The sequence below is a fragment of the Alosa alosa genome, chromosome 2 (assembly GCF_017589495.1).
Source record: "Alosa alosa isolate M-15738 ecotype Scorff River chromosome 2, AALO_Geno_1.1, whole genome shotgun sequence".
Classification (NCBI taxonomy): Eukaryota; Metazoa; Chordata; class Actinopteri; order Clupeiformes; family Clupeidae; genus Alosa; species Alosa alosa.
In genome coordinates, this window is record NC_063190.1 from 29,349,499 (window position 1) to 29,364,498 (window position 15,000).

General features: G+C 42.3%; 1 protein-coding gene across 11 annotated transcripts in view; it reads right to left on the minus strand.

The window, feature by feature from the left end:
- nrxn2a (neurexin 2a) overlaps positions 1 to 15,000 on the minus strand; it is a 187,996-nt gene that overhangs the window by 157,128 nt on the left and 15,868 nt on the right. For all 11 annotated transcript variants that reach the window (XM_048238051.1, XM_048238059.1, XM_048238054.1 and 8 more), the window contains exon 2: positions 7,091 to 8,350. In XM_048238051.1, the coding sequence (XP_048094008.1) occupies positions 7,091 to 7,811 (721 nt within the window). In that variant the 5' untranslated portion in view covers positions 7,812 to 8,350. The remainder of the gene's footprint in view (positions 1 to 7,090; positions 8,351 to 15,000) is intronic.

Here is a 15,000-nt window from a genome sequence, read left to right on the forward strand (position 1 = left end):
TCATCTGTGCACATCTAGGATGTGTTCTTATGTGTGCCTGTGTGTGAGTGTGTTAGTGTGTGTGTGTGTGTGAGTGAGAGAAAGAGAGAGAGAGAGAGAGCGAAAAAGAGGGAGAGAGACAGAGTGTGTGTGTGTGTGTGAGAGAGAGCGAAAAAGAGGGAGAGAGAGAGAGAGAGAGTGTGTGTGTGTGTGTGTGTGTGTGTGTGAGTGTGTGACTGCCCTATCACTGCAAGTGCCTCATGCTTGATCATCCTTAAGCACACTATGTGGATATTTGATTTAGTTTTTTTTTTAGTATATTTAGTATTTTAGTATTTTTTTGTCTTCTACTGTCTCTATTGTGCAGTGGAATTATATTTATATACTTATATTATTATATTACTTTTTCTGCTGTAAGTGCATGTTGTGTGTGATGTCTGTATGCTACTGAGACCTTGAATTTCCCCTTGGGGATCAATAAACTATCTATCTATCGATCGATCTATCTATCTATCTATCTAGAGCGAGAAAGAGGGAGAGAGAGGGTGTGTGTGTGTGTGTGCGCGTGTGAGTGTGTGTGAGAGAGCGAGAAAGAGGGAGAGAGAGGGTGTGAGTGTGAGTGTGTGTGTGTGTGTGTTTGTGTTTGTGTGTGTGTTTGTTTGTGTGTGTGTGTGTGTGTGTGTACAGTGGATGACTGGATGTGGAGTGAGTCAGATCTCTGTTGTATCCGCTGCATGTTTGTGACGACCGTGCCATGGTGATAATGAGGTGAAAGTGGCTGTGAAAGGGGCATTGTGAAGGGGTCCAAGCGCTGGAGGGCAAGCACGCTCGCTCCTGAAGCTAATGAGAACATTCTGCTCTGGAGTCACATTCGGGGAGGCTACCAACCGAGAATTAGACTGGAACAAAGACGTCAGGGATGCCATTTTACTCTGCCTAATTAAAGCGGAACTTAAGATGCTATCGAATAGCAACTCGCACACGACTTGAGCGGGATAAAAATACCAACAAAGGCTTACATGAATGATAGACATGTGCCCCCATCATTAGCAGCCTTCACTGTTGATCTATAGAGTCGACTGTCAGCAAGGAGCATGCTCTTGTGAATGTCTAGTTAGATATGTTACATATGCAAGTGAGCAATTTACTGACAGCCATTGAGTGCAAGGGCATGCAAAACAGCCACATATAAATTCTGTGCAAATGAGTGTGGAGGGACAGTTAATCTCTTAATCAGGATGTTTGTGTTGTTGCTCGTCAGTGCCCTGTACGGCAGACCGCAGTCAACTCGCCAAACACTCATAAATCACAGAGGCTTCTTTAACCTTTACAGGCTTTTTTTCAGCGGCTCAGAAAAGCCTGTCACAGAAACAAAGTCCCAGAGAATTGTAATGAATTTAGAGCAGAAAACCAGAACCAATGCAGAGACAATGTCTGCGCGGCTCGTCAAATACGGTGGAACTGAAGGAGTAGGGGGGTGGGGTGGGGTGGGGGTGTACTCCAGCCAGCTGCCCTGTGAGAATGAGAATGCTTCGGCTCTTTTTATGTGTGAAGCATTTCTGTTAAAGAACACAAGAGCGTTTCTGTTTGGGAGCAACTCTTGGAGTTCATGCTATTCATGTGCTGTGTGAAGTTGTTACAAAGTCTTTCTAAAGGAAAAAAAATATATTAAGTGAACCCAATTACCGTGGGGTGAGTGTGTGTGTGTGTGTGTGTGTGGGGGCTGAGTAGCCCTGCTTTTTAGCACTAACGTTAACCGATGTTAAACAACAAATGGGCAGTATCAAAGCAAAAGCAAATAGCTCACACATGCTGCTCCAAAGACCAACCCAGAAATCTGTGCCATCTACACAGACATGTTTTCTCCTGAGGGTGCAGTTCGCAAGAGCAGTGCAGGCACGACATAAGCTGTTTTGATGTCGACTATGGCAAAGAGGGTCCCTCGAGTTAAAGGCATCCTTGAAACCAAAGATACACATTGAAAGCATACAGTATTAACATATCTGTAAAAGTATAACAAACACAGTTACCCACTTATAATCTATCCCTGAAAAGGGCAGCCACTTATTTAACCGTTAAAAATGCTTTCAGCACAGAAGAATGTGCTCTGTTTGGAATTAATGAATTCTGGAATGTATTTTTGCATTTTAGGACAACCATTTCAGTATAACCATCTATTCACTCTATACCACTGTCTATCTCTCACATGAATATTCAAAACATCATGTGAAAATGCCACAAGCAAAGGCAGTCATGCCCTTGAGTGAGGATTTTGGTATCTTTGCCAGGTCTCTGAGAGAGTACATTTAATGGCCTTAACATGCAGCAACTTCGTTAATCAAAAGTCGGGGTGTGTGAGGTGAATGTCCAAGTAGGTCTTTTTAATGGGGTGATACAAGTGTGTTGCAAATTAATGACCTTGGAGGAATAGACTCAAAGGTATGCACGCTTGTTTCAGAATCATTAAAAAGCGAACTTGTGATGTTCAACACAATATGATGTCCGTTGATATTTTTCCATATATTCTTGTAATGTCACTTTCATCTTTCTGTACTAACAAACGCAAATGTACTTTCAAAAAATACTTTGCTTTTAATAGACCTGCCAAAATCCACATTTTCTACAGTTTCTTGCCCATTCCATAATACATCTGTACAATGTCAAGTGCACAGAAACTGATACAATGGCAAGAAGTGACAGCATTGTTGTGATGCAGTAGGAAGCCTCCATGCTGGCGGAATCTGTGGCAAAGAGAGAGAAAAAAGGCATAACCTTCAAAGCCCAACCTGTCCAGTCACACAGCTCGCAGTGGTGGGCGGCTCAGGCTCTCTCTGTGCTGGCGCCGAGACAAAGGCCGTGACAGCAGACCTGTCAGCTAACGTGTATGTTAAAGTGGCTGTATGCAATCTTAATGTAGAGCACCCTTTATGAGGGTTTGGTGAAACGATACATGTACAGCTGAATGTACAAATGTACAGCTTTCAATACAGCTGCAGGCGTCGGGGTAAAATCCTATATGTGTTTGACGTCACAAGCAGAAATGAGCTGGCATACAAAGTGTACTCTATCATGAGAGTACATTATGGCATGACCACAGAGCTTCAGGTAGCGATCTACAGAAGTTGTTTGAACTCTTTTTAGGTCACGCTAACTTCTCCCTTCTTCACAGTGTTCCTACAGCACAGTCTTATAGTACTTCTATTGTATGTCCAAAATATTCCTATAATATTTTGTCCTATGATACTATAAGATTCCTACAGTTATCCTACAGTTACATGAGGGCTGCTTCAAGCACTTATCAGGTGCATCTCATTACAGTAAAAGCTAGGATGGACAGATACAGCATGATGCAACAGGAACACAGGGGGAGTGCACACTTGATCTGCTTTAAGGAACTGCAGTACCGGTTGGACTCCTGCCACCGTAGTAAGCACCAGTTTCACTCAGGCAGAGGCTAAGCCCGCACCAATAAAAACACTGAGAGCTCGCAACATACAGTACATATGAACTGCATTTGTGTAAATGTGCAAGTACTGGGGGGAAATATGCACTTTTGTGTACTACACAGTTGTTTTTTTTTATTATGGATCATTTATGAGGAAGTGGGAGGCACTCCGCATGGATGGCACCGAGCTCACGGATGACCTATAGATTGCTGAGTATATGAAAAGAGTTGAGTGGAGTGCCTTAATGGAGGCAGTCGTGCTCAGGGGAGACAAACATTAGGGATGAGATGGTGTTTTGATTGGGCGCTGAGTGCTGCTTTGGCAAAGCATTATTTTCTTCTTTTTTTTCCATCCCTTTCTCCATGTTTCATGTGTGCATCAGAAATCATTAGCCAACAGACACATGATGTTCATTTTGAAAAGGAAGACACGGGGCTTGATTTATTGCTTTGCCCTTCTTTCTGCTCTGGTACGAGCAGGATTAATTGGCTCTGACAGCTCTTAGCTGGGAGGGTAAAAGCTAGCATAAGAGTCACCTGAGGGGGCAGCGACGCAGCCCTGGCTGTGTTCAGCACCATCATATGATCGCATGTAAATTGTGGTTGATTTGATAACATTTTTATGTGTGTATGTGAGCATAGATTTGCTTTATTATTCACAAGCTAAGACATGTTTTATTACATCAATAGGGCTACGTTTTCAATGACAAATTCATGTTCTTAAACATGAATTTGAATGATTCCAATCAATCAAGATTGAGGTGATGCACTTCTGCTTCATTCACCTGTATGAGTACGTTGTAATGGTATTTACTGGGAATACCCAACTTTCAGAAGACATTCAAGTAATCGGTTATTTTCAAGTAATCTGATTTTTCATTGTGCTGTGTGGGTGCCACTGTGTTCTTCTCATTGTGCCGCACTGCCAACTTCTCTCCAGTAGCTCTGAAAGAAGTCTTGGGACTTGAACACGTCTGTCCTCTCCCAACCCTTTCTGCACTCCCTGCACTTTCTGCACCATGTCACCACAATAACTGAGGACTTTGCATAACTGATCTCAGCAGTCCTTTGTGTTTTTCTCGACTGCCATATGGTCCCTGGCTCTGCTGGGTGTGCTGCGGAGTCTTTGTCTACACATTTGTGCATGCAAGTTTGTGGTCAGCCAGACATCCTCACCGTCACCATGTCCATAGGTGGCATGTGCTAATCAACAACATGTAGAAAATTACAACTGCATACAGAATATGTTTTTAATAGTGTTGTTGTTGTTGTTGTTGTTGGTGCAGCCATGGAGAGGTATTTGGCTTAATGCTCTATTAGGAACGACACACCTTGCATACATATGCACAATACATGCACATATATGCCCACTGTTATGCATTTTACCAGATGAGAATTTTGATGGTATTCTAAAACTATTTGCATAATGATGCCATTGCCTTAATTAGCTGAGTATGACTCAGTGTTGTTACCTTAACAGAGAGGACTGTATGTTAAAGATGCTGTACACAGAAAATCCATAATGTGCCACTCTACGTGTTACAGACTTTGAAAACATTTTCCTTTTCATTATCAACCAAAAAAAATTGTGCCTTTTGTACAAACACTAGGGAAAAGAATCCTTAGCAAGGATGCTTTAGTCAGTGTCTCCTTAAGACTGTAGTGATAGAGAACTACGGCATCTTATAGCTGCCAGTTCAGTTATGGATGACTGTAAATACTTTTCACTTTTCCTCATTTACTGTACTACTGTAGGTAGCATCCACTCATTTCCTCTCGCTGTTGAGATTTGTTCAGCCTCTGAATACTCCAAGCGCTTCTCCCGTTACATCCGGTGTGAAGTACACACAGTTTAGAGTTTCAATGTCACAGAAAAATCAGTTCTTGCTTTCTAAATTAAATGAATTGGCTAGTGACGACCTGAGAATTCTCTAACCAAGATATTCACCTATTCACCCCAATACAGAACACTGTGTGATAAGAGGTAGCACATCTAAACTCTAGTCTCTTGATCTGCTCTGATCAAATCAGCATGTCTTTATTCCATGTTTTGGTGATTTTTTTGACATTCATGTATGTTGGTTCATTATTTCAGACAGCTAACTTTCTGTAGCTAGCGTCATTTACCCGTCATTTAGCCAGCGTCATTTATCTACTTGCTATGATACATGACACTTGCATAGCGTACACCACATACCGACTAATTGTTTAGTCATTTGTAGCAACTGCGCTTTAATCAACCGTGAAAAATCAGACTTGTGCACCTCCTTAGTAAGTAAAGCAGTGTGGAGAACTACAGACAAGATCTTGAGCAGTAGTTCATGACCTACATGTAGATACAAAATACAGTGCCCACAGTCTGATCCAAGGTTGTATACTGGAGTACAAATGTACAGAAAGTGCATTGAAGCATTGACTATTTTAAAATGCCAAACTCAAAGGGATTTGGATAAAATTAATTTATTTTAAATTGCAGTGTGCAGCTAAAATGCTATAATTTAAGGGTGTTTTCACATATAGTCCCTTTTAAAAGAACCAAACTCTGTCCACTAAAAGGGGACCAGAAAGTGGACCAAATCAAAAGGGACTCCGTTAATTTTGTATTCATATTGTGAGTTCATTTGAAAGAGGACTCAGTTCTCTTTCTGATGCACTTCAGCTCTGATGGGGCCTCAATTTTCTTCCTGTTCACACGATACCTTCTCTGGGGGTTTCAGACCTTAGGCTAGCCTACTGCTTTCGATTATGTTCTATGTAGTTGCTCTGGGTTAGTTATCTATTTTCATCATCATTCATTATCAGGATGAAATAATTATCATGGAAATATACCGGTATATTATAATACATTTTGTAATACAATACAATATAATACAACAGTCAGTCAACACGCCAGCCAATCACATTTTCTAATTCAGTGGTAGGCCCGCACCACCTGGTTACTGTTGCTATGTCCAACTTTGGCTCATGTCCACAATGACAAGTGAACAGCAGCCCGTTAACTGCGCTGCAGTCTCTCGTAGACTATGTTTGCAAGAAGAGTTCGAAAGAGAGATAATAGCCTAGCAGATCATTAAAAAATGGTGAGCAATGTAATCCAAAGTTCACTGATTTCTACATTGCTAGTCACCAATAGCTTGGATGAAAAGATATTCAGCCTGATGTTAATGTTAGAACACACTTGTTTAGCTGTCTGTAGGCCCATCATGAGCCTAATGATAATAGTTTTATTTATATATAATATAAAGTATATTAATAGTATATATATATATAAATAAAACTATTATCATTAGGCTCATGGTGGGCCTACAGATATATATATATATATATATATATATATATATATATATATATATATATATATATATATATATATATATATATATATATGATAATGTAAACCGTCTCGGGGACTTCAAAGCAAACTGTGGTGGTCTCAGTTTGGTTCGCGTTAGAGACCAAGTGTGAAAACACCCTAAGTCTAAAACTTTAAAAACTTTACATTGTGTGGCTTCAAACTAAAGCATTTTTTGCTTAAAATTTCAATTCAGCTAAACAGACTGTAGCCTTTTGAAGTTTGATAAGACTTTAGACATCTTTACAGATCTATCTTTAATACTGCCATAGCCCATATCTCACAATACGCATAATGTAAGTTGGCCCACTCACCATCGGTGCAGTATCTGCCCTTGTATCCAGTGTTGGTGCAGTCGCAGAGCACTTCTCCCTCCTGGATGGAGCAGTAGCCCCCGTTACTGCAGGGATTCTGCTTGGTGCACAGGTACTCCAGGTCGTTCATGACACTCTGGCTATCCAGAAGAACGGGCGTGGTCTCCCCCAGTTTCAGGTTGGCGATCAGGCCGAGGAAAGGGGGCTCGTACTTGACGGTGCTGGACGTGAGGGCCGACAGTCGAACGTCCGGCGGGATCCCACCGACGAAGAGGTCGCTGGCCACCACCATCTCGCTGCGCTTGGACTTGGCTTCGGCCGCCTTGGCCTCGGCGTCCACCACCAGGGTAGTCTGGCGGTAGTTGCGCGTCAGCAGCACGCGGTGCCAGCGCTCGTCACTCACACTCGTCTCTGTGTGCAGGGAGGCCGGCTCGCCACAGTGCATGGCGAAGCGCAGGTACAGCCGCCCGTCGGCGATCAGCAGCTCCAGGAAGTCGCAGTTGCCGCCGTCATCCAGGTAGAGCACCACTGCCTTGGTGACGTTCGTCTTCAGCGTGAAGCTCAGCTCGCCCGACGCGCCCGCCTCCCACTTCCTGTAGCGCGCCCACTGGCCGGGCACCCCCTCGAACTCCAGGGCCACTGTCGCCGTGGCCATCCAGAGGAGAAGCCCCAGGAGAGCCAGGGGCGTCGGCGACCTTACAGTGGACCTCCACCGCCTCATCGTCAACTTCTAGGCTTAGTCCTAATCCCCTTTCTTATGTTCCCCTTCTCTTTAATCCACTGCACAGGAGATTTACTCCTAGCACTGCATACGAGTGTGTATCTACCCTCACAAAAATAGGTCTGCGGGAAAAAAAGAGTCAAGGCTTTCTGTTCTAAATCTTTAAAACCGTGCAGTTTCTTTGGAGTCTATTCTCAACGCTGACTCTCCCCTGATTCCCTCCATTGGGTAATGCTAATGAGCTTTTTTCCGAGGAAACCTTGTAGTACCAAGGGTAGACTGAAAACGTCATTTAGAATCTAATTTTTGACTTGAAATATGGTCGCCCCCACATGATATTCATGTGTCTATATTTAAAGAGGGTGGAATTGCTACAAGCATTTATATGTGGGTTGTTTTGCAGGCCGCTGGTGAGAGTCCAAGCGTTTACATCCCATGTCCTGTTTCATATGAAAAGGCGCTCCAAAAAATGTTTCCAGTGAATCAATGGCAGCACCAAGCGCAGGGGAACCTAGCCAGGAACCCCATTTCCAAGGTATCTGAAAGACATAAACAAGATAGGTTAATTTTTGTGGAATACCCAGGCATTTCTTTTCCAAACCAACAAAGCAGCACATGGCAATCACAATGTGTTATACAAAATCAAACAAATAAGGGAAAGCAAAATGTATTTGAGCAATCTTTGAAAGAATTTGGACCTTTCAAAGGAGAGGCTGGTGGCAAAATATTGGAAAAATAATTGAACAGTATCATGTGAGAAGACTGCTAATACTGGTGATAAAACCCTATTTCAATTCTCAAGCATAGTTTTCAAGCATAGCAAGCATAACTTTCATACATAATTTTAGTTATCAAAGAAAGCAGGCCAAAAAACTCTAGGCTAAATATTGTCTGAAGAATAAGTTTGACATTTAGGCCGATGCCGCTATGCAAACATAAACACTTTAAGTAGTGGCACTGCGGTCCCCGGTGCTAAAGGACACAAACAATAGAATGTCTCAGTGGTTGAATACTAAACTGTGGCACTTGTAGAGCATGTCTGGTAAGTGAATCCACTGGCGCAGAACTCCACTGACAAATATAATAATAATATGAATGTGGCTAGTCAAGGCAGACTAGAGCATACTATACGCTCAATATCAGCAGGCTGTGATTCAGTTGTAGGCAAGAGCTCACAGGGAATGTTAAATCCATATTGAAAATTCTGGATATTGCTCAAAGCTGACCTTCAACGAGCTTTAGCAGGAAAGCCATTAGAGGGGGTATGAAGCAGCTAGCCTTCTGACCCCAGCTCTCACTGCAGAATTCAGTCTGAGAACCGCCAGTGGGGAATCAGTAGAGTCCATTTGAACCTCACAGATTTTTCACCAGGCCAGCCATTAAACTCTGAGGAGTTGTTTAGTTAGTGACAAAATGAGAAGCAATGTTTAAAAACATTTTAAACAATGTATAGCTATTCATGAAAATATTCGTTTTATTTCACAAATAGCTGAATACTAAGAATATTATTTGCATTAACTATATATGTTTACAGTTCTTTTCTTGACTGATTCTGTCCCGAGTGAGCTATACTCAGTTTAGACATAGCTCAATTGTTGTGCCCCAAACTTATTCCTATGGGGAGTCTACAGTCCACAATTTATATGGTGGCAATTTTGTAGGCAAACAAATTTGCACAGGATATCGTTGACATCCGCTACCAATATTTCAACAGCCTGTCTCCTGACGTGTTGTATACTTTTATCTTAAGACTACAAAGTAGCATCTAGTCCCGTGGGACAATCCACTAGACTGCACCCTGACAACACATATGGTGAAAACTAAAATAAAAATCTCCTGCAGGTGCCCATGAAAGTCCAGGTGTTTTCCCGAACAGATGTGGCAGACTGCACAGATCAGCACTGTCAAACTGCTTTCAGCTTTTTTTCTGGGCTGCTGGCGGCTAAATGAACAGGATAGCCATATATATACACATTGTATATATATACACACTATATATACATGTGCTACAATAGGTTTTTAATGAAAATAAATGTTTATACCTAAGAACATATTCATACACAGGGAACTGCATTATCTCACCACTAACTAACTTCTCTGTCTGGGATTGCTCTTAGCATCGATCCCGCTCACAGCCGAGCCAGATACGAGAAAGCAGTGACATGGAAACCGATAGCAGCACTTCTGACTGTGCATTTCTCTCCTGCTCGTGTTTCACTGGGATCATTCACCTTCACATTTGTAGTGTGTGTGTGTTTAGTCATATCATGCTGCAGAAGAGGAGTCTTCAGGCTGCTCTGTAATTAATACACCATATCAAACTACTTGTCATGTGATAGAAGGACAGTAAATACTTACGTAAGAATATCACATCTTTATACAACACATTTTACAAATCATAAAATGATATCTTCCAATGGAGGACAACCAGATATTCCCCTTAATCATTGTGAGAGAATTCCTCATCTGAATTTTCAATGGAAGTCACTACAATTACACTCACAAATGTGTGATTTAGGCGTATTTCTAATGCATATTTTTAGACATTTTTATACACATGACAGCTATAAGTACTTTGAGCTCAAATCCGCCATGTGAAACAAAGGGCAGGGGGAGAATAATTTTGCACAATAATTGGAATGAAAAATTGCTCAATTTGGAAGGAATTGGCTGCCGTAAATAACAATGCACCACCACCTTGAATGCGCTGTCAAAAACTAATTTATGCTTTGTTTGGCAGACTGAAGGTTTTTCCCCCTCCCTTATCAACTTTTAATTTAAGACTACGGGGCTACTGGGGTTCCTCTGAGATAACGATGAAATCTCGTTGAGGCCTCAATGATGTTCACTTAAAGAAACAGCTCTGTCTTTCAGCTCATAAAGATGACCACTCCATACTGTATACCAGTAATTTATTTCTCTTTTCCCATTTGTCATTTGTCTTGTTCAATCACAGCAACAGGCCGAGTAGTGAGACAGTCAACCCATCCTCAGTGGAAGTGAATGTAATTATTTATCGTGTAAATGTATATAAGCTATGTATAACAACTATGAAAACAAACAACAATATTTCTTAGAACTGGTTATGTATTGCAGCAGGTGCCCTGTCTTTCCTACGCCATATGTACTCGTATATTTTTACTGTGAATAATTTCTATTTATATCATTTTCCCTTTTAAGTATCTCTACCAGAAGACGTCATAACTGCCCAGCAACACAAACCTCTAGCTAACCGGTCACATCCACCCAGAGCCAAGCTTCCTGTTAGCCAGAGTGCAGGTCTCCATAGCAAACAAGCAGCCTTAAGGCGAAAGAAGCCCTTGGCTGGCAGCACAGTGAGAAAATCATTATATGGACATTATATGTCTCATCAGTGATGTCAGGCAGAGAAATCCATGTGAACAAGGCTACGCTTTCAGCAGGATGAAACCATGACGAGTCTGTCCTACTTGAGACAAAAGATGGTGGCAGTATTTATAGGACGGTAGTGCACACAGTTTTCTCGCTTATAGTAAAGACTAAGAGACTGAAAAGGGTTATGCCGTGTGGAAAGATTGATTTGTATAATGGATCTTTCCCCGCAGGTATCTAATTAACCAGCAGTTTGAAGGTTGAGACTGAAGACTGAGATTAGAGATGATTATCAATGGCAATTAGTGGTACCTGAGCAGGCCTCCCTTCCCTGTCCGCCATTTTTCCTAAACGTGCCATGCATATGAGCCCAGTATGAATACACACACACACACACACACACACACACACACACTCTCAATTGCCAGTCCCACACTTCTTTCTGAACAGACGGTCGTCTTGGCAGCCATGCCAACCCGACGCCAGGAATACGACGAGCCGCCGCCGACAACAGAGACAGAGAGCGATGACTTTCGGTCGGGCTGCGAGCTGAGCTAATCTACGCCTCTCCCTGCTTCACCTGCCTGTGATTCTGGTCAAGTTTGACAAGGTGTTTTGACTCCTGCACGGAGCAATCACTCCTCATTACACGGTGAAACAATGTCATCAACGGAGTGTCCTTGAACGGCCCCAATGCCTCGCCTCGCCAGCACACACAAAGACCACCGGAGCAGACCTGTAGCCATTCTTTTCCATCAAACCACATAATTACTGAAGTGGATGAGTGACTTCACTCTAATCTGCCCCCCAACCATACCAAATCAGACATTAACTCAGGTCATATGTTTAATAACAGGTATTTATTCAAAGCCTCACATTGTGCTGGCTCTCAGTCTTTTAGTATTACCACTGTGGAGGAGAACAGGCAGATCTAGACTCACAGAGAGGACAAGTGGCCTCAGATCCTGTGTCGAGTGATTACAGCAATTGAACAACACAGAGGCCAAACGTGAATGTGTTGCTGCCTATAAGGCATACACTTCCTATGCAATATAAGGGCTGTTTATAGGCTACGTCTGAATATATATAAGCACCTTCGGAAACTACTTCCACCAGCTTACTGCTATTCTGACTGCTAGAACAGCAGTCTTCAATGGTCATTGTTCCACATGCCTTTAAGGCGCAGCAAACATGTACAGAATTAGAGCATATGCCAGTACACAATTTTAGAAATCAAGAGGCGCTTTTTTGTCAAGCACATATTTAAAGATCACACTTCAATTAACACATTTATATTCAATTAGCAATCATGGTTCTGCTTGACATTCATTCCTCATGCAGCTTTTTTTAATTAACCGCATCAAATCTACATGATTAAAAAACAGTGCCATCCTCCGCCACCCACCATTATGAACCACCAAGGCTGTGGTTTCACAGAAAACCTGTCCCCCCCTTTCATATCTGCGTAACAGGAGCTGAATTCAAATGCAAACAGCAGATGGATTGCTACTGGGTGGCTGCTTCTGTTAAGTGTGTTGTGCATATCTCAACTATGTCGAAAAGAAAAACACAACCATACACAGGGAACACATGCACACACAAACACACACATCCAAACAAAGGCTGACATCTGAACAGACTACCGTCACTGCGGGAGTGCCCACTGGCGCCGCAGCCTAAGAAGGGGAGCCATGTGTCAATTTTGCATTTTTATGTTCAATTATTCAGCAGACATTTTTAATTCAAAGTGACTTGCGGTGCAGGTGAGGTGTGCCTTTTGTCTGTACACGAGTTTCATGACTTTGCAGTTGTTGTTCTGTTCTGTCTGTTTTGCCAGTGTAGTAATCACTACAAAAGCACAATGGGTGGCATTAGTTGTTGTACTTGGAAACCACTTTCAATCCAACTGTTGACACTCTTGGCATCAGAACCAAAAGGTATATAACTTTCAGCTGTGCTGTGAAATAGTGCACAGTGCAATACTAAAATGCCATCCCTGTTGCTAGGCTGTAGTAGTGACTGTAGCTTTGGATTGCTTAGTATGTGCACCTCAGCCTTACTTAACAGAGCGAGGGCAGCCAAACCGCAAGAGAAGCAAAAGTACTAATGGATGTGAACGCAACCTTGACATGCATTATTATTCTCTGGCAACATTTCCCCATTCCCATGGCTGCTGGGTGCAGGTAGTGCAGGGCCATGCCATATCTCCCTGGAAAGTTCACCGTGCATTTCACACAGGCTGTGAACGATAAAACAAGCCTCAGTCATTTTCTTCGCCCAAGTTCCAATTACAGTCAGCACACTTCATTATATGCCACTATCTCTCCTTGGAGCTTCCAAAGTCATTTTCAAGAACTCTGCTTTACCTATTTTGAAATTTGATGTCTTGTGGGTCACCGTCAGGCGTCCAGTGTCTGTGTAGGGTTTGATAAGCCATGTCTGCACTGGTTATGTCGCATACGGAACAACGGTATGTCCCCCCATGCCCCACTGATTGCCCACCAACCCTCCTTCCCCTGATTCCACAAAATGTGGCCACTGGTGCCGAACTGCGAGTGCTCGTAAAAAGCATCATGACAAAAGCCCCAGCCAGACACAGGCCCATTACCGCCCCTTCACCCATTCACCACCAGCACTACCACCGCAGTCTGCAGACCCACAGAGTGTGCACTTCTGTGATTTAAACAATTGCGGTGAAACTCACGCAGGGTCCGCGGCAGGGTTATCAAGCCCATAAACTGTATCCGCTGAGTAGCACTGAGTTTCTGATGGCCTCATTTTCCTCCTCCGCCTCTTGCTCATGTTCATATAATGCTCTTCACAGGAGAGTGTGTGCGGCCTTAGAACAACAATGCCATAGAATCCCTCAAGTTGATGACTGACAAAATGTCCAATTTTACTTATGTCAATGACTCAGTTCTACTTAGGTCAGTGACTTATGCTGGCATTACTTTTTCCCCCAGAAGCCATTTCACTTTGGAACATTAATCCAGCACATGTCCTCCAGTTTAGTCTGGCCTCATCCTGACTGTAGAAAAATCAACAAGCACGGCTGTCCAAAAACTACAACCCCAAATCAGAAAAGGTTGGGACATTGTGTAAAATGCAAAAAAAAAAAAAAAACAATGTGATAATAAGTCTCGTAAACCCATATTTAGCAGCAAAAATGTCATAGACAACATATCAAATGCTGAAAATGAAAATGTGGACTATTTCATGGAAAATATATGTTCATATTGAATTTGATGCCAGCAACATGTTTCAAAAAAAGTTGGGACAGGGAATGTTTACCACTGTGCTGCTTCACCCTTCATTTAACAACATGAAGGGTGAACAACAGTAAATGTTTAGGAACTGAGGAGACCAGTTGCCAGAGTTTTGAAAATGAAATGTTGTCCAATTCCTGCCCGATATAGGATTGCAGTTGCTTAACAGTATATGGGGTATTCTTAATCATGTTTTTCATTCCGTGATGCACCTACTGTAATTTGACAGGTTTGTATAAGTAAGTATGAATATAGTCTTTTGATCCTGTGAGGGAAGTTTGGTCTCTGCATTTATCCCAATCCATGAATTAGTGAAACACACTCAGCACACAGTGAACACACAGTGAGGTGAAGCACACACTAATCCCATCATCTCCCCTTTCAATATTGTGAATAGTGAATGTGTAGCCTAGGCTACAATCATTTTGGCTATGATAGACTGATATTAGATTATGATAACACGGAGCCTGGCTTATTTTAATTAGGCTACTACTTTGGATAGTCTATCTTACTTTTATTCTTAAATACTTGGTTGACCCACCTCCTGACATGACAATGTTTATTGTTTGCCT